Source organism: Rhipicephalus microplus, chromosome X (genome assembly GCF_043290135.1).
Source record: "Rhipicephalus microplus isolate Deutch F79 chromosome X, USDA_Rmic, whole genome shotgun sequence".
NCBI lineage: Eukaryota > Metazoa > Arthropoda > Arachnida > Ixodida > Ixodidae > Rhipicephalus > Rhipicephalus microplus.
Genome location: NC_134710.1, coordinates 374440567 through 374459967, shown reverse-complemented (window position 1 = coordinate 374459967; position 19401 = coordinate 374440567). Strand labels below are relative to the sequence as shown.

The 19401-nt window shown below is 49.9% G+C and overlaps 1 protein-coding gene across 6 annotated transcripts in view; it reads left to right on the top strand.

The window, feature by feature from the left end:
• Window positions 1–19401, top strand: part of exd (PBX homeobox extradenticle) — a 376353-nt gene that overhangs the window by 267063 nt on the left and 89889 nt on the right. For all 6 annotated transcript variants that reach the window (XR_012887508.1, XR_012887507.1, XM_037413399.2 and 3 more), the window contains exons 4-5: window positions 9401–9591; window positions 17453–17588. Coding sequence is in view for 4 of the 6 variants with exons in the window: in XM_037413399.2 (XP_037269296.1) it covers window positions 9401–9591; window positions 17453–17588 (327 nt within the window). In the remaining 2 variants the exon portion in view is untranslated. The remainder of the gene's footprint in view (window positions 1–9400; window positions 9592–17452; window positions 17589–19401) is intronic.

Below are 19401 nucleotides of genomic sequence, written 5' to 3'. Positions count from 1 at the left end.
TGTTTCTGATCTCATTTGGTTAATTGGCAATGCAGGTGTGACGAGACAAGGCGAAAATAGGCGAACTCACTTTGCACTCGTAGTGTTCCCTTAAAATCAACTCTGGCGCTGCGATCGTTCAGTCACCATGGTAGTGGTGGGTTGTGCACGGATTTGTCTAGTCTTCGTGCTTGTGGCTTCGAACGCGCTCGTGGCTTTGCTTATTGTGTTTTCGTTTTGTTTCGAATAAACGAATGGACCGTTGTGGACATCGTGGGCCGTTTTGAATTGGTGAGCCAAGGTGGAGAAGCGTAACTGCTAAACCTTTGCACTTCATTTTGCGGCAAAGTGGATTCGGGCCACACGGAGCCGAATGGAGCCGCAAGAACGAAGACAAATTTGTGTATACTGCCCATCATTCCGATGCTGGCTGAAGCGCTGTGCGTAGCACCTCTCGTAGACCCTATCGCCTCAGTTCTCTCTGGTGTATTTATGGGAAACTCTTAAGCTTGCACTGACGTTGCTAAAACTGCCATGTTTAAGAGCACATCATAGTGGGATGCAAATATTGTGACGCCATAATAATAATAGTAGCAGTTCATTGCGCGCAGTTGCTTCAGTTGTTCACGCACGAAGGCCAACAACGTCTCGGCCGCGTTGTTATCATATTGAAGCAGGTAAATCGCAACGACAATATGCTGCCTTTACGTAATCAAAGCCAGCTGTTGGTGTACGAGTACGTTATGAACCTGCCTCCATGACGCGACGAGAAAGGTATCTGTACGCAGTGTTTCTCTTTCTATATTTCCCGTAGTTCTCAATCTAGCTAAACACTTTTTTTCCCTGCATAGTTGTTGTTCATGAGATTGAAATATATATCCGTGAAGAAATGGTGGTTCATGCCATGCATTTGGTCGCTAAATAAAAGAGTATCTAGAGGGATGCTTTCGCTCTCGTAGATGCTCTTGTCCCGTACGTGTAACGACCGTCTCGTCGCATATAGTGTTCGTGATGGTTGGCTCTCTCCTGGAGTTGTGACGCGTCACTTTCGCGGTCGTCTTTCCGTCCCTCCAGCTGCCTTTTCGTCGTTGTCGCAGGGCATTGCGACAAGTCCCGATTTCTGTTGGAACTCGCGCCGATGGGCTTTTTTTATTTTTTCCCTGAAGTGCGTTCGTGCGACGCTTAACTTTGCGAGGGAGTGGCGAAGCAAGCGTAAAACAAAAGGAGCCGAAGTGGCAGCTCAGTGGAACGGCGTGGCGCTAATCGGAAACTTGTCAGGGATGCTGTCGAGGCAAACAAAGCAACAAGACTGTCAAATAGGCGCCGTGTCGTTCCGCTCATTTCTCTCTGCGCTGGGAATGCGCGGCGACAGAAGAAGGAGAAAAACAGTGGCGCTGAGCAGGCCGATGAAAAGGGTGCCGAAAGCAGCCGCGGGAGTGTGGAAGGTGTCTTTCGCCTTGAATGGGGGCGTTGTTTGCATCTTGTTTAGGGGCAAAGTGAGGGTGTCTCAGACAGGGCTCTTCTTTTTCCGTCCGCTTTTTGGCTCTTAATTTTCCCTTTCATCCCGCATTCTTGACTAGCATCGAAGGGATGGGTATCCCTTCCCCACTTCCCTCTGGCGGGCCGTCTTTGTCTCGCTTTCTGCGACGGGCGCTTGCTGCTTTGCCTGTTTTCTTTCTTCTCTGGTCTCCTAATTCTTCGCCCCCTTTACGTAAAATGTCCTCCTTGTACTTACGGTCTTTTCGCTCAGCTTTCGACGCTGCTGCTTGCTCGTGCGCGTTGTTCTCTCCTCCCACCCACTGGGGGAGATCTCGGTTCGTGTGTGCTGCCTGCGGGAACAGGCGTTGTTTTTATTTCTCTCCCGTTTTGCTTCTGACTTCTTACTTTTGCTCTTCACGGCCGTCGCTGTGTGCATAGGCGCGCGCCTAAGAAGAGGACGCCGAGCAGCGGCAGCCGGTGGCGGCGGCCTGTGTCCCGTGATGGATGGCGTCCTCCTCTTGAGCACGTCCCCGCCGACCGGCTTCTCTCGCTAATTTCCGGAAGATGCTGATCCTGCTCCTTTCCTGCTCCCTGCCTTCGCTTCTCTAGGGCCGACGTCTCTCTGCTCTGCGAATGTAGGAAGAGGCGCGTTTTGCGCTCCTACTTATAGGCATCTGTTTCACTCCCCTTGAAAGCATTTGGTATGCTGGCTTCTTTCGTGCTGCGTTTCGCCACCGTGCCAGTGTGCCGTCGCAACGCTCCGCTTCTACGTGCGTGTTTCAGCGTCTCAGTGGTGTTGTACTGTGGTGTGGAGTTAGGGGGTGAAGGGGCGGTGAAGCTTCGGGCTCCAGGCAGCACTGCAAGCTCTCTCTCTCTTTATTTATTTTTTTGCCCATCTGCCATCTCGAAATAGCGTGTCAGAAGGGGTGAAGGTGCCACTAGTCGCATACGTTCGGTCAACCTTTTGTATTCGCAGCTCTAGAAATAGATGCGAATTCTGTTCCCGCACCGTGTGATGGCCATTTCACGCGGTGCAGGCTACACAATATGTGCGCGCGCCACCAAGAAAAGACATACTTGTTTTCGAAGTTAGATTAGTTACCTGCGAATTTTAAAGAATTGGTGCTCTGCTCCAGCTGTGTCTTCGGGTGGCTTTTTTAAAAGCAGGAACGTTTATGGCCTCGTTGTCTTTTGTGAAGCAGGTTAAAATACAATGTGCACCGAGCATTGTTAGCCCCGCATTATGCGAGACAGAAAGAAACGGGGGGGGGGGGGGGGGGGTGTGCCATGTAGAAAGGCACAGGTCGCTATGTAACACCGCCAATTCGTGGTGATACCCGGTCGAAAGCTGTGGAGGACTTGATGCAAGAACCATGAAAACAGATTTTGCTATATCAGCGCAATATTTTACTCTCGTGCCTCTACACGGCCGCCTATCTGTGGCTTTTTCTCTCTGCGTATATGCAGCGCTCTTTTGCGAGCACAGCGTAGGCCGCGTTTAGTCAATCTACCTTCGGTGTCAATCTGTTACAGTAAAATGTGCCTGTAATGAGTGCGATGATGGAGCGAGATGCAGGAAAGACGAGGCTGTAAACTGTTCCGACCTCGTGGCCTACATTTCCCTTTTAAAAAAGGCGACCATACTCGGCGGCAATCGGGCGTAACCGCGGACATCATCATCGGCCTGGTTCTCCAATTGAAGCGGGCACCACGTCCCCGCTGTATCGGCCTGTTTGAAAGCCGTCGTTATACCCGTCGCTGCCAGGCGGTAATCGCGGGTGCCACGGTTGCGGACGCGCCGAGCTGCCACCCTCCCTCTCAATCGGCATTAGGCGGCGATCATAGGGTCGTTTGCTCGGGGCGCCCCGTGTCGTTACTGCGCGTCTCAAACCGAGGGCCCGGGTGGTCGAACGAAGAGCAAAACTCTTCTGCGTGCGTTCGCCTGCCGTTGCTGGCGAACGAGCCGCCGCGACTGTTACGGGAAATGGGAGGTCGGCGCTTTTACGACGTGGGCTGCGAATACGACCCGGGCCTCGCTACCGTATTGCAGCAGCATCCGGCGCTGTTGCTGCTGCTTCTTCGGCGGCTTTTTATTACCGTTCGTCTGGCTGCTGCCGTAGACCTCCCGTATGCTCGGGTTGCACCTGCGAGATTTCTCCCCGTTCCATGGCTGCTGGCGCTGCTGTGGACTCGAGTAGGTGCATTGCCGTGCGGATTGGCGCTCTCTGGCGAACTGTAATATGCAGCTAACGATCGAAGCCGTTTCTGCTGAAAGCTGTCCAGTTGAAAAAAAAGTATAAAAAAAAAACAATACAGTAGGAATAGCCCGCCTTCTGTCGACTTCATCATCATCATCATCAAATCAAATTTTATTTTCGCTTCGGACAATACAGCGCATTGTCACTGCGAAAATAGGGGACCCGAGAGAAAAGCTGCGCTTGCGCAGCTTGACTAAGCTCTGGGGGACTAACTTGTGATGACTAGATCTCTTGCTCGCTTCAACGTACGTTGAAGAAGGAAGGGTTTGTGCAATAAATCATAGTTTGGAAAGTCTGGCATTGTGTTCCACATATCCTTAGGTGAGGTCTTTTTTAATGAAAATGTGTCAGTGGCAGAATTGCAGCCAGCAACGCCGTAAAAGTGGTTACCCCTATTTTCTGTACATGTTCAAAAATTTTGATTTGCGAACTTGTAATGTCAGTAATTCAATGTTGGAAGTAGCTGCAATCCGGCTGCTCGCCCGTAGCATTCTTGCTTTCTCTTCGTATTGCTTTCGGCTTTTCCGTTACCAGAGGGCACGAACAATTCTCTTGCCAAACGGTAAGACGCTCCAGAAAAGTTGCGTGACTGCCGCTCAAAAACGCTCCGGCGGGCATCGTCCCGCTCACTAGCCCGCCGCTGCGGTAGAGAGAAATGGCCACTGCCGAGCGAACCCTTGAGACTGCCGATAGGCCAAAGTGCGCCCCCGGGCCCGAACGCCGTCCGGGAGGGGAGTGCTCTGGAGAGGACAACACCGGGTGGCGTGTGCTGGCTCAGCACCGCGCAAGGGCCGCGCGGAAACTCTGCCGCCGTCGACGCGTCGTTTAGCGATTCTCCTTGGCCGAATCACACGACGGCGGCACTTCCCATAGCCCGCGGTTTTTTTTTTTTTCCTCTATCAAAACGTGCAATTCTTACGGTTTGTATAAGAAGAGGTCCGGCTATATCGTGTATAGCTCGCACACTGTGATAGCCTGTGGTTTCTTTTCTTGGCAAGGATCTTCGCGTTGCGTCCACAGTTTGTCCTGCTCTCCTTTTTAGGACGGTTTTTCTTTTCGACCTTTGCTGAGCTTGCTCTGTGTCCTCAGCTTTGCTTTCTGTCGGGGCCTGACCGCGATACCCTCGGGCGAATCTATTGATTGCTTCGTGGTCACAGTCTCCGGGGTCCTGTTTGCTGTCCCGCCGACGTAGAAACGCGCAATTCGCGTATAGAGGAGGAAGCGTTACGATTCAACTGCGAGCCCGGAAGGCTCGAAGGCTGGCCGCTCTTGGTTCTGTGCGTCTATGTTGGCACGATAGTCTTGCTTTTCGGTACTGCGTGTATGTTTTAATGGCGTGGATTGTGTCTTTTGTGTCTTGCTTCTTGCTTCGAGTATCCAGTTGGTTGTACTGTGTAGAGTGCCTGTGGGCAACAGCCTATGTGTGTCGGCTTCATGCGGAATATTTATAGTGTATGTTTCGGAAAGGATGGTGGTAGGTTAGGTAATAAAACATCATGTATTAAAATTGTAGTTTTTAACATTGCAACTTAACTATCGCAGTAAATTACATACGGCTTATTCAGTGTACATCAGGTTGTCTCTTTCGCAGAAGTTATTTCTCGCCGTGCTCGGGTTCTGACGTTAAAGGCTGCAGCTGTGCCCAAAGCGGTAGGAAGTCGACGGGAATGTAAGACACAAGTTGTGGTTGAGCCACTGAAAAAAAAAAGAAAACAGATGTATAAAGGGGGAGCCCGGATTTTTCCTAGTTCATACGCAATTTAACAGCTTAAAAGAACGCGACTGGCAGTAGAATATCAATAAGCGGCATAAATGAGTCAAGAAATTGAGCAAGAAAGCGTATATTTGCCGGTACGAAAAAAAGCAACGCTGCAGGAAATATTCGTCTGCAGCGATGTAAATTTTTACTTCTTTTGTATGAGCGTCTGTTGCCTCAAATTTCAATAGCCGGCTCGATGCGATTTGTCTTTAAAGTGGGTTTATTAGTGCGAGTACGGACGATGAAAGCAACGAATGGTTAGTTTGTTGAATCTTTTACCGTGTATGCATAGCACGTTAGTTCTCCTCGTCAACTTTAGTGTTCTCAAAACTTTTCACTTTGTCCGTAGTGCAGTTTTCTCTTTACGTCTTCGTTTTAATTCACACACATGTCGCTGAAAAATTGGACGCGCATTACAGATGCGGCTGTCATGGACTCTTATAACAGCATCGATTTACCGACGAGCATAAGACTATCTAAACTCCTCATTTCGGCCTGAAAAGACGCGCGCCAACGTTTCGCAATGTGAAAGTGTACAGAACGATAACGAAACGAATTGAGCTCGCCTCTTGGAGGGCCAAGTCCGGCGGGCTCGCGCTTTAATTCGCGGTGAGAGCACAGCCCAAATAGGCCTGGCTGTTTTCCTGTCTTCGTTTTCTGCGCTGATTTAACCGTGGGTTTCGTACAAGAGTGTGTGCTGCCTGCAGGGTGAAAAGTTATAGCTCCTTCTCCTTGCTCGGTCACACTGAAAAGGGGACTCGAGAAATGCCGAATCGGGCGAGCTTTCAGCGTCGCCGTACGTTTGTCCGTTCGCGTGATCGTTTGGTTGGCAGAAAAAAAGTGGGGGAGGGGAGAGGGCTGGTTGAGAGTGGAGCTAGCCGCCACCTCCTCCTCGGTTGCCGGCCGTGTCTCTTTTGTGTCGCTGGGCGCCCTGGCGCTATCGACAGGATGCGAGCTGACGAAAAGAGGTTTGATGGAGAAGGGTGGGGAGGAGGCCGCTTTCCTTTCGATTCCAGTTCTCCCTCCTGGGCGCCTTGGGGCGGCGGCGAGCCTTGTTCTCTGGACGCGTAATAGATGATGCCCATTAAGAGAAATGGTTACCACACTCATCACTGTCTCCGCGAACAAACAGGGGGCCTCCAGGAAATGGCAGCCTTCCAGGGAAAACGGAACCCTAGAACGACGCCCTCTGCGCTTTCCTCCCTGCTTTGGCTGCCCTGCGGCGGCCTACTCCTTTGAACGGCGGTGCGAACGGCGGCCGACAGCGAGCAGGGCCAGAGAAACTGCGCCAAATTGTGTGTATATGCGGATAAAATGGTTCAACTAAAGCGTCAGCCAGAGGAGAATCGAAAAATGAGAGAACGAGTGAGATAAAAAGAAACGGTGCTTTTGTTCTTCATTCGCTGCGGCTCTTTCTGTTTTGCTCCGAGTAGAAAATGGATGCATGATAGCCAGATGATAGCCAACGGCGAGGAGGGAGCTCTAGTTCTTGACCAATCGTGACTTGTCACGGCAGTCACGTGTGTGATGTCCGGCCAATGGTGCTTACGAACGAACGAGACGGAGCCGTCCGGTGTTGGTGCGTGAGCCGCATTTAGCTATGCGTTCTGCTTGCTTGATTGTGCGGAGGCTATACACTGGGTGTAAGCTCGTATCGGCCTTGGTCGGTCAAAGGGCTTTATTCCTACTAGTTCTCTATATGGCTGCTCTTCTCCCTCCCTTTGATATGTGGCGATTTCGTTGACTGGGTGGATGTGGCAAGCTGCTGGGCGAGAAGGTGTGCCTTTTTTTATTCGTTTCGTTCTGGTACCTCAACTCTCTGGTGTGCTTCTTTAAAGCGGCTGAAGGAATGCCGCTTGTGAGTCGTTTCCGATTTGTTTACTTGTTTTCCACTTGTCCTTGTCCCTTCGCCTTTTTCTATCGGTTGTTAGTTTTCGCCGCCTAACGCGTTTCACGTCTTCCTAACAATTATCTTTTTTTTTTGTTTGACTTCGCGTCGAAGGACATTGGACATGGCACGTTGGACTAAACTAGTTGCTTGCTCCTTTTCATAATGGTGGTTGCCTGTGCAGGCGGCGAGACAGAAATAGATATCTTTATAGTTAGTTGATCTCAGGGCCGTCTGGATCTTAAGGATGCACATGCCGCAACGTCTGAAAACAGGAAGTGAAGTAACACTACACTGTGCTAACTTATTGGACCCGTGGAAGTTCATACCTGACTTTTTTTTTTTCTGCTGAGAACAAGTCTACGGCGAGTATTGATACATTCTGTAGTAGAAAATACCTTATACAAAATATAAATGTACCTCCACTCTCAGGTGGAATAGTGAATACATTAGATAACTGAAAAACATCTTAGGTCGGTGCTTTTGAGGTTCTCTCAGCGTGAACCTAACGACGCAATGAGTAGCATACTAGGTTGTAGCGCTGCGCGCCAGGTCGACACTGTACTCATGGTGCCTAATAGAAGATAATGCGGTGCCCCCCCCCCCCCCCGCCCTCTTTTTTTTTTTCATTTTAACGTATTTTGCGGTGTCGGACTCCTCGGCCCTTCATTTGGAGTTGCTACACTCCGAATGCGCATCGCTGCCTGTCATTTCGAATCTTGTGGACGACTGCGTCCAGCGAGGGCCGTGACTGCCCCGCAATCTGTCTTTCCCGCATTAGTACCCTTGCCGCGGGAAAGCCGAATGCGCGGATGCATGGTGGGCTTTCGCGGCGGCGCGTGAACTCGGCCGTGGCCGTTGCGGGCTCTCTGCAGCATTTACCGGCGCCTAACGCTTTTTATATCTCCCCTCCTCTCGCTCTTGCTTCTTCATTTTCGCCACTGGCAGCGTAGGGGCTCTAACCATGGCTGGACCTATTTTCGCGGCGGGCTTCGCTACACTCTACTTTGTCGGCGTGACGCCTGGCCGCTTGTCCGTTTGAATTTAACGCCCGGCGTGTGACGGGCCGTCCGATCAGTGTTTGGCCACGTCCCATAATGCTATTATTTGGGCAGAAGCAGCGCCGAGGAAAAACTGGCCGCCGGGAACTTTGTTGGCCAGCCCGTTTCAATCAGATAAAAGGGGCCCTGCGGGTTGGAAGGCCAGCGGGGAGGGAGAGAGGAGCCCGCTTCGTGCACCGTCTGGCTTTATGCGCGCCTGTGTCAGCCGATGGAAACCATCGCCGATGATTAGGCCTCCCCCGCGCAGCCATACGCGGCTAGTCTGGTTTACTACGCCCAGTGAGCGGCCTCGAGATTGCCGTGTTTTCATCCGGAGTGGCCAACGCGCTCTCTCTTTGCTCAATGTGGCTTACAGTCCGATTCTTTTCCCGCGCTGGAGGCGCGAGAATGTGTCGTATGAACTTTTCACACCTCTCTCTTCTCGTCCTCTTCTCTCTGTCAACGTTGTCCTTTGACCCCGATCTCGGCGGAAGCGGACCTTTAACCCTGCGTAAACAGTGCTGCCTCCGGCGGCACTTTGCTTAATCTGGCATCATGTCAGCAACTTAGTAGAGGTAGCTTTACATACTGTGAATCAACAGTACTGAACTGCTTGAACTATTTCAGCCATGCGCAGTGTTCTCCGTGAATGTTTGTGAAGATTTGTTAGGTAGCGTCGTGCTCTGATCGTTCTTATTGAGGTTTTCATTAATGTTCGGGTCATCATTTTGTGGCTGTCTGATGGCTTACAACTACACTTACAACAAACCCATCTTTAAAAGGGCATTTTCCCAGTTACATGACCAGATGCAGCCTTCGTGTCATTTGTACGTACGCAATCTGATTTGCATTATGTACCTGCATTCTCTCACTACTGTAAACCTTATTGAACCGCGTGTTGAGACGCAGCCAGCTATTCGTCGCGAAATGCTTACTACGCTTTTTTTGGTGGATGTACGTGTCACTAACCTGTGTCGTTTTGCTCTGTTCTTCCCAGGCGTGCAACGAGTTCACGACGCACGTGATGAACCTGCTGCGCGAACAGAGCCGGACGCGTCCCATCACGCCCAAGGAGATCGAACGCATGGTCCAGATCATCCACAAGAAGTTCAACTCCATCCAGGTGCAGCTCAAGCAGAGCACCTGCGAAGCCGTCATGATCCTCCGCTCCAGGTTCCTCGATGCCAGGTGCGTGCCAGGCTTACTCGTAGTTTCATTTCGAGTTCGTCGTTGCTAAAACTTCAATTCAGGCAGCTCGTTGTACCGCAATCTTACGATTTAACATGTTCTCTAGCATGCAGATAAAAATATTATGTTATAGACGCGGCTCATACTGAGTAGACTTTCGCATATGCGCTATGTATCGAGGCCTGCCTTCATTTCTCGTAGCTTTCGTTTCTCGGCTATATGTAACACGCTACCGCAAATTTAGCTCAGTTCGCTGGTGTAGCGCGTTCATTGAATAAAGTTTGCGCTCTTTGCACCTAACAACTCTCTATGGTGTGTAGTAGCTTCAAATTGGCTGATGGCTTTGCGCAACTTGTATATTCTGTTAAAGGCACATTGGTCAGTCGTACCTCTCGTTGAACGTTCGAGCGGCTTCTGCGACATCCATCTACATTCCCTAATGAATACCGTGCAGTCCGCCTTTCAGAGCAGCGCCATATGGTGAGAAGGTGGAAAAACAACGCGGCCACCGCACAGACATCGAAAAAGAAAAAAGCAACGCCAAAAGTGCCCGTGGTGCTTTTATCTGCAGGATAAGCCGTGATAAATCTACCCCGCTCGTCCCTGCAGCGCGCGTTTGCGCTTCGCAGCGTCCGCGGGAAGCCGCTCTTATTATTCGCAGCGTCCCTGGGGATCTTCCCCTTGAGACTTGAGGGGAGGGCCTTTCCGCTCCAAGCGGGCAGCGCCGCGGTTCGAACCCCTGGCTCATGCAGCGCAGGCCAAAATACCTCATCCTTTTCTTTCTTTCTTTCTTTCTTTCTTTCTTTCTTTCTTTCTTTCTTTCTTTCTTTCTTCGCTAATCTTCGTTTTGTGCTGCCGTTATCACTGTGTTGTTTTCATGAGCAGCTGAACCTTTAAGGCAAGCTTTTGCGACCAAACAAACAGTGTAAAAAAAATCATCTTGCTCATGCCATACTGCGGGGCATTATGCGGCTTGCACGTTATATGCGTTCACTGTTGTGCGCCGTGCTCGAGCGCATGTTTGTATGTAAGTGTGTGTGTGAGAGTGATACAACCGCCGGGGTCCAGAGGATTTCGCAGGGGAGCTCAGAGAGAGAGTGTGAGGCGCGTAGCGGGGAGATGAAGGGGGAAACGCCTGGGCGGGCCTTCAATTTTTCTTCGAGAGGGTTGATAAACAAATTAAGGAGCGCGAGTGGCGAGCCTCTGCCACCACCATCTTTGCTGCTTCTGCTGTTCTGCCTTCGCAGAAACGACAGTGGCAGCGGCCTTACGCTGCCGTTGCTGCTGCCATAATTCAAAACCGGAGCGCGCAAGGAGGCTGACTTGAAAGAACTCTCTATCGCGGGGTTGATGTTTATGGTTTGTGCCGCGGCGGGGCCTTGGGCGCTAGCTTCGACCCCCTCTTTCTCTCTCTTCATACCATGCCGCCTTTAAATGCTTAAAAAATAAAAGATAAAAAAGTTGGGAATGAAAAAACGAGCATCTAGAAAGCCTCTTGCTCTTGAAGAGTCTGCTAGGAGCTGGACCCTTCTCTGTCTGAATAAATAACAATTAAAAGTTCACTGTTTCTCCCCGTGTTTTTCTCACTCCTTTTGTTCATATTTTTTTTACTCTCGCTCTTGCTGGCGCGAAGCTCATGATTCTAGATGCAAAACCGAGCTGCTCGCAGACTGGGTTGTGAGAAGGAGAATTATGAGCGATGAAATAAAAATTAGGGCTGAAAGGATGAAAACAGCGAGCAGCGTGGCGGAGAGTGCTACGTACGGCGGCGGAGAAATCAGGGGGACGGCTGTGTCTTATTAAGCCGCGATTTATAAATAAACTCCCGAGGAAGTCTCTCTCCTCACGTAATTAAATTAAAAGTGCTTGCGCCGCTCTCCTTAGAAACGCGGAGAAGGTGGAGAATGGGGGGGGGGGGGGGAATTGAAAAGAATGGCCGCCTGTGTTTTAATGTTGCCAGCCTCTAAACTAGCATGCCGCCTTATCTTTCTCGTGCGTATTTGCTTTCTTGTTTTTTGTTGTTTTATTTTTTAATTCCTGCGCTGTGTTGCCAAAATGTTTTTCGCGAATGTGCCTTGCCGGTACGTCGTTCTAGCGGTGGCCCCGCTTCGTTTGGTGAACCTACGGCGCGCGCATTGGCTGTGTGTTATTGTTTTGGGGCGGATATTAGTCACAGTCCACCCTTCGCCTTTTATTTATTTTTTTATTTTTTCTGCGATAGTAAGCGTTCGGAGTTTTATTAGGAAGGTTCGGAGGGAGACCTTGCTGAGGGTTAAAGCGCGTGCAGAGAATTTCCATACTGCCTCTAATGCAACCCCCTCGCCGATCGCAAAGTTTTTCGTCGAAGTTTGTTATCGTGAAGACCTGCCGCCGATACTAAGTCTTCACCTTTCAAACTTGTGTGTGTGTGTGTGTGTGTGTGTGTGTGTGTGTGTGTGTGTGTGTGTGTGTGTGTGTGTGTGTGTGTGTGTGTGTGTGTGTGTGTGTGTGTGTGTGTGTGTGTGTGTGTGTGTGTGCGTGCGTGTCCGTAACAGCGCTTGTTATTGCCGTCCAGTGGAAAGTGGTTCTTAAGCCTCGTGGTCGGCGCTTCGAGTTTTCTTTTATTCTTTTCTTGCACCTTTTTTTTTTCCTGAAATCTCGCTGTTGCGTTGAATATGTTCGCGCATATCTTTCGGTGAGCTAAGAGTTTGAAGCGGGGTGGGCGGCCGAGTATTTATCGCAGGCGCTTATTAAAGTGCCCCCCCCCCCTTCCCCCGTCTTTTTTTTTATGGCGGTGAAGAGGTGATAGTAGCAGCCAGGCCCTGTATCTTTTATTTTTATTACGTTTTCATGCCTAGCCTATGCGTTTGTCTGTGTCGCATCGCCCTTCATTTTACAATATGTACGTGCATATTTTTATTCCTTCTAGGTCGTGCGCGTGCATGATATCGCTGAACTTGCCGTGGCGATTTCGCCGGTTATTAATGGAGAATCGCGGCGTTCGGTTCTGGGTTTTAAAAAGAAAAAAAAAGATTGTGAAGGAATACAGTGTATAGTGCAGCAAAAAGGGGCAAGTTTTCTCGGCTGATTAACGACGCCACTTTTCAGACTGCGCTTTCCACTCTACAGCTCGCGAAAGAGCCGCGCAGTAAGCCGTCGTCTTTAAGAAAGGCCGCACTTGTTTCTTCTCGGAGCGAGTAGCGGAGAGGTGTGAAGAGGTTTCTCGCAAAAAAAAAAAAAACCCCGTCTTGGATTCGTTTTTAAGAAGGCTTCCCGAATGCGTGGATTGCGCGAGTCTTGAATTTCGGGTGCCCGATATTCGTGAGCGATGTTTGTTTGGCCGTGGAAATAACACTCGGTAAAGTGATTTGTGCATTTCCCCATAGTGGCGTTAATTCTGGCAGTACACCTGAGCTGCTTATTGCAGTGCGCTTTTTTCAGTCGGCATATCTCAGCCGTCTGTGCGCCCACTGTATTGTGGTACCCTTCCATACGAACAACTCTGGAGAGTCCCTTAAAAATTGACGCCATCGTTTTCTTCCCAATTTGATTATTTTGTTTACCTTGTCGTGTTGTTGGTCAGTTTCAGTAATAACCGCGGCGGTATCGGTGATCCAGCTGCGCCACTATTGGACATCAGTGAGCCGTCCTAATTATTCCTCGAGTGAACAGACAGGGCAACAGTCTGTGAAGGTCTACCTCAAAATAAAATTATGTAGTTTTTTTTTTTCATTCAACAAAAAAAAAATACTTTGGCTGTACGCCTGGGCCGAAAGTCTGTCTATCTATCTATCTATCTATCTATCTATCTATCTATCTATCTATCTATCTATCTATCTATCTATCTATCTATCTATCTATCTATCTATCTATCTATCTATCCGATGTGTTCTCGTCTGTGTGTGTGTGTGTGCGTGCGTGTGTGTGTGTGTGTGTGTGTCTGTGTGTGTGTGTGTGCGTGCGTGTGTGTGTGTGTGTGTGTGTGTCTGTGTGTGTGTGTGTGTGTGTGTGTGTGTGTGTGTGTGTGTGTGTGTGTGTGTGTGTGTGTGTGTGCAGTGTTCGCACGTATAACACAAATAAGACGGGAGGGTGTGGGAGGCATTTCGTTTCATTTAATCGCCTGAGTGCAGGACAGGAAGCGATGTTAGGGAGAAGGTGGCAGATTTCAATTGCTGAAGAAATCCAACGAAGTTACAATAGGCCGACTCGGAACGAAAGCAGGGGCACTACGGTAAAGCTCTTAGAAGAGGGGGAGGGGGGAGGTGAACGAGGGAAAAATTGGGATACGAGAGTGATGGATGGGAAGTTGAACGGCATCGTTCTCGTAGCCTGCTGCTTCTGTCTGCGATGACATCCGTCGAGCAGACGAGCGCAGACCCCGGGTGGGATGTGCAAAAAAAAAAAAAATGTAAGTCAAATTTTTGACAATGCAGACACAGGCGGATAATGGTGCGGCGCAGCAGGGCGAAATGGTCGTCGACCTAAGTACCGGATCGCCCATGCCTTGGCGAGACGAGCGAACGAGCCCCGTTTCCCGATTTTGCTACTACTCTGCTATTGCTTCGTTCGAGCGCGACTTGTTTGTGTCACACGGGTACCTCCTGATCCGCGATTGGGCATTGGCGCCCCCCGGGTTGCGAAACGGAAGAAGGAACGAAGGTTGCGTACAGCGTGGCTGACGTAACGCGTCCCGCGAGCCTTTTCTCGATCGTGACCTTAAAGACAGTGGCGCAGGCAGATTGCGCCCATGTACCGTTTGCACCATCGCACTAGTAACCGTTCTCTCTCTCTCTCTCTCTTTCTAAGACAAAGAATAAATGTACGGATGCCACACGACGCCGTGCTGCAGCCGCGATTGTCATCCGATTGGCTCTCTTATCGCGTATTTCATCTTCATCTCCTGCGAATGCCACTTCAGTTTGATCCTTCTTGCTACACCTGCCGCGTTGGCTTGTTTCCTCTCGTTCCGCGAGCGTTCTCCCTTCAATGGGCGGATTCACTGCAACTTGCCGTTCCTCGGAACACGCGCGACTCACCGGAGTTTTCTGTCTGGACCTGCGAACGCTCGGTTGATTGCAGGGATTTGAGTTCCCCCATTTCTTTCGTCTCCTCTGCGACGCGTCATCTTAGGTCTTTAGTGCGATTGTCTTCTTTCTTCATTTCCTATTCTGTCCCCGGCTACCTTCCTTCTCAGTGACGAGAAAGCAAGTCACTCCAAACCAATCGAGCAGATCAGTGTGCCATTCTCCTCGCGTAACTTCCTTCATTTTACCGCTTCCAATCTTTCGGGTGCTCATTTGCATGATGCCTCCTCCTCTTCCCTCTGCTTTCGGGCAGGGCAGTCTGGGTGGTTGCGCAGGACAGTCTCTTCTTTCTCGAAGCTTGAACCAAGGAGCGGGCAAATAGAGCCCGATGCTAGAATTGAAAGTCGCCCGTCGCGCCGTGGTTCGTGTTTTTCGTCTCGTGGCAGAGCAGTCACCAGTCTGCTCGAATGATTGGCTCTGCTGCTGCTGCTGCTTGATAACGGCTCGCCCCGCTTTCGCAACGAAAGAAGAGAAAGAGTGATGAGCTCATTGGTGAAGCGATGTACAGAAACTTTTCTCTTGCTCCGCCCCCTCTCTCTCGTTTCTTGAAAGTTTATCGCGTTATTGGCCCGGTCTCGAAGCAGTGAACCAAAGAAACAGAACAGGAATTGTATATATATATATATATATATATATATATATATATATATATATATATATATATATATATATATATATATATAATGTGTGTGTGTGTGTGTGTGTTTGTGTTAGAAATAAAAACAGAGCTCTAGACGAGTAGTGCTGAAATAACGACGCATCGCGAGAGCAAAACGTTGAAGGGACGGGGGCCGGTCTCCGCCGGTTCTGAGCGATGCGCGGGCGTAACGTCGTGTAGTGGGCGGAGGCGAGCATTCGTTTTCTCGCGCTATACTTACGGGACGCTTTCATTGAACCATATGAGGACTGCATGAAGGAGTGCCGAGGAGCTTGTCCTCCCTTTCAAGAGGACAAGCTCAGAAATGAGCGCCACGGAAAAATTTTGAACAAGGTCGAGAGGAAAGGCAACTGGAAAGGTTTTAGCGAAAATGACGGAGTTCGACATAAAGAGAGAGAGAGAGAAAAAAAAAGAACAGATCTAAACGAAAGGGCAACGAGTGCAGTGCGAAGAAAGTGCAGAGATGAAGCGGAGGGGTGAGTTTCGAACTGCCGTTCATGGTCGTTTTTTTTTTTTCTTGGGGGGGGGGGGGGGAGGCAACGACGCTGTGACGACTGCGTGTCCTTTCTTTTTTTTCGTCGCCGTTACACGCCTGGAAGCGCGCAACCGAATGAATGGATCGCAAATCTAAAGTTCGTTAGAATAATCGTGCAATTTATAACAGGCCGCCACCCCCTTCTTCCTCTTCCCCCCCCCCCCCCCTTTTTTTTTTCTTGTACTTCACGTGTTTCTCCTGCGCATCGTCGTGCAGGAAAAGATGCTTTGTAAGCCGCTCTGTTGAGCCGAGAGTATTTCTTCTCAGCCGCGCCGGGCTGTCCGGGTGATGCGATCTGTTATATTCGAATGCCCGGAAGCCTCTCTCGGTTTCTGCCTTTCGAAACAGTCTCTGTACCGCTTTTTCTCTCTCTCCATCCTTACTCATATAGTAGTGTTAGCCATTTACCATCCCGCCTCACAGCTCACGGCGGGAGTGGAGGGTGCGGCGGCAGTCAGTGCGTGTCGTCACGTGGCGTGCGATGTCACGTGTCGTTTTTTTTTTTGTTTGCTATATCTTTTCTCATTCTTTCTCGACTCTCTCTCTTCTTTTCGTGTCGACGACGGCGACTGATGGTGTCTCCGTGTCACCGCGCGCTCATTTGTCCACGTCTTGTCGCCGTTGTTGAAGTCTCACTCCCACTTTACCTCCCCTTCCCTCACCCGTTTCTTTTCAATCTTTTCTGGCTGCCGACGGTGAAATAAACATCGCTGAGTAGCATTTGTGTGCTATGAGGACAGATATACCGAAAGCCGTGTTTAAAAAAAAAAGACAAAGACACCGGGAAGTACGACGAGCTGCTTTTGCTAATAGGACATTTCGATTCCTTGCAACTCAGTGAGTAATGAACTGTTCAAAAACCTTTTGTGCATTTGATCTTTGGTGTTGCGCCCTTTAGATTTGATCTTCTTCATTATCACGGGTTTAATCAGGTTGTGCTGGCTGAAAATAAAAGTAGGTCAGTTTCAGCTTCCGACACAGAAAACTTGTCTCTCTGAGCGAGCGACTACAACCTCAGACTGATGGTGTTCATTGCTTGCCCGCTTCCTAATTTTATTACCTCATTTCAGGGTAGTAGATGAGAAATTTACATCTGACTAGACTCCGTGCCTTCCCATTTATTTTTTTGTCTTCATTACGCGGTTCGTATAGGACAACATGAAGGCAATAATGCTGGTAATTCTAGCACTCCTATGAGTGTGATTTCGAGCCGTGCGTGTTTGACACTGTGAACGGAGTTGTCATTTCGCACTATTGTACACAATCGGCTAAATTGTTCCTTCTCGGTTTTTTCCTGTGGGAATGTTCGAGGCAGTTCGCGCGCCCTTGCACTTGTTATCTATAGGGCACTGGCGAAGAGCGTTGCCCACTGAACAGTATGTGTGCATTCGCCGCGTACCGAGTGTGAAACATCCATCCTGCCCTGCTTTCTTCTGCAGCGTCACTCCAGTTAATGATACACATAAATAGAACAAGCGTTGCTCCTTAGGAATGATTAAGAGTTGATGGCTGTCGCATGGTGCTGCACACATAATTGTGCCCGGTTGCGTCTACGTGCTCGTGTTGGGTAGCCTTTGCCGTTGTTGAAGTCTTCGTGCGTTTCAGGCGGAAGAGGCGGAACTTCAGCAAGCAGGCGACGGAGATCCTGAACGAGTACTTCTACTCGCACCTTAGCAACCCGTACCCGTCGGAGGAGGCCAAGGAGGAACTCGCAAGGAAATGCGGCATCACTGTCTCTCAGGTACGTCTTCGGGTGTCCAGGCACAATCATACATGCAGCGTTGTGAATCGCCTGAGGTGGTCTTAAAGTGAGGAAAAGAAGAAGGCTGCAATAACTGTGGAACAAGGTCTTCCTCTCCGCAGCTCATTGCCCTAAAAAAAAGGGGGGGGGGGGGGAGTCATTTGACTCTTTATATGCTATTCTTTGCTTGGTGACTGTTGAAAGAAACATGTGAAGTCTATTTGGAAACCATTACACTCTCGTCGAAAAGTCACGGGACCCTAAAGAGTAAAATATTGTGGCTAGTCGGGACTCACTAAAGGGAGTAGAACTTTTTTTTTTTCCTCAGAGTGCGTCAGCTATTCTGTGGCTGACTTCATTCTGTACTTTGCAGTGTGATTAGTGGGAGTATACTGTACGGTATTCGTGGTGGATACTTTGGAATTTGCCTATTAGGTTACTTTTTACTCAGTGGAATGTGGTTTCTTTTTGTTGTAATGTGAGTCTCGGCTCGACATTGTCCTTTAAAAAAAAAACGGGGAGTCCTCTACAGCCCCAACTGTGTTGTTTGGAGTACGCATCTGTTGCGTCGCTAGTTTTATGCCGTGACAGTTAGCACCGTTGCAGAGTTGGCGAATAAGTGAAGCTTAGTTATGCGCAATCACTAATTGAAAGCCGCATTGTGCTTTTTTTTTCGTTTTTTTTTTCTAAATTTGGTTTGCGTAGGTTGCTGTCGTGAGGCGCACTTGACAATCGCTGTATATACGTCATACCGTTCGTAGAAATCCGCTTCCCGGGCATTTCAGAAAGGGGCAAGAATGAACCGCGCTTTTAGACGCATCATCCGAGGTGCGGGAGAACTAATTGCCACCGCTGGTGCTCGCTCTCGTCATCGGGAGCTGCGAGAGAAAGGTGACAAGCGTCGCTGCAGGATGGCAGTTGGAATGCTATCCTCCGCCCTCCTTCGGCCGGTTAAAAATTTTTCGTCTCTCTCGCGACCTTTTTTGCTTGTCTACGAAACGAGCGAAGAATTAAAAGGCGTGATACGGTGCTCCGCAAATGCTTTCTTTTTTTGCTCGTCAGCAGAGCCTGCAAAAGAGTGCACCCAGTCCGCGCGTTCTCATCTCTCCAATTGGCAAAAGCGCGGGACTGCGAACCCACGCGGCGCAATGCTACGTCGCGGCGGCGGAGCCTTGGGGAGAGACTTTTGGGAGCATCTCGTTTAAGGTAGTTAAGCGGGGCTAATTGAGAAAGCGGCGGCTCGCTTTTCTCCTCCGCTTTTTGCCTAATCGCTTCTGAGGCGCCGCTTGAATGTTTCCTCCCGCGACGGCCGTGTGGCGCTCAACCACCCACCCACTCTCGCGTCAGTTCGGTTGCGCGGGCTTAAATGAGGTGCGGCGCATGTTTTCGTGGAGCTAGTTTGACGTAATGTCGTCGAAACGCAGATGCAGCGACCAGCCTATACTGATAGCGTCGAGTGAACCAGCGTAGTGTGTCTAATAGCAGATAACATATAATATGGTGGCTTACCGCATCGCGGTTACATTTTTGCCGCGAGCAGCTCAGTATCAACAGTGTCGGCGGGCGTCAAAGTGAACGCGCCGAAAACGCGTCGCGTTCCTCTGCGTATATATATGCAGCGCTCCAAGCCCTCGTCACTGCCGTACTTCCTTTCCGGAGGCCGCCTTCTCCGTGTCCCTCGTCTCCGCTTCTGCCATATAAGACGGCGGTGACTTCTTAATCCCCGTCGAATTGCCGATAAACCAGTTATCTTGTCGCCGCCTGACATATTTTACGCCACCGAGTCCGAGATGAGGAGCGCTCTCTGCCTTGC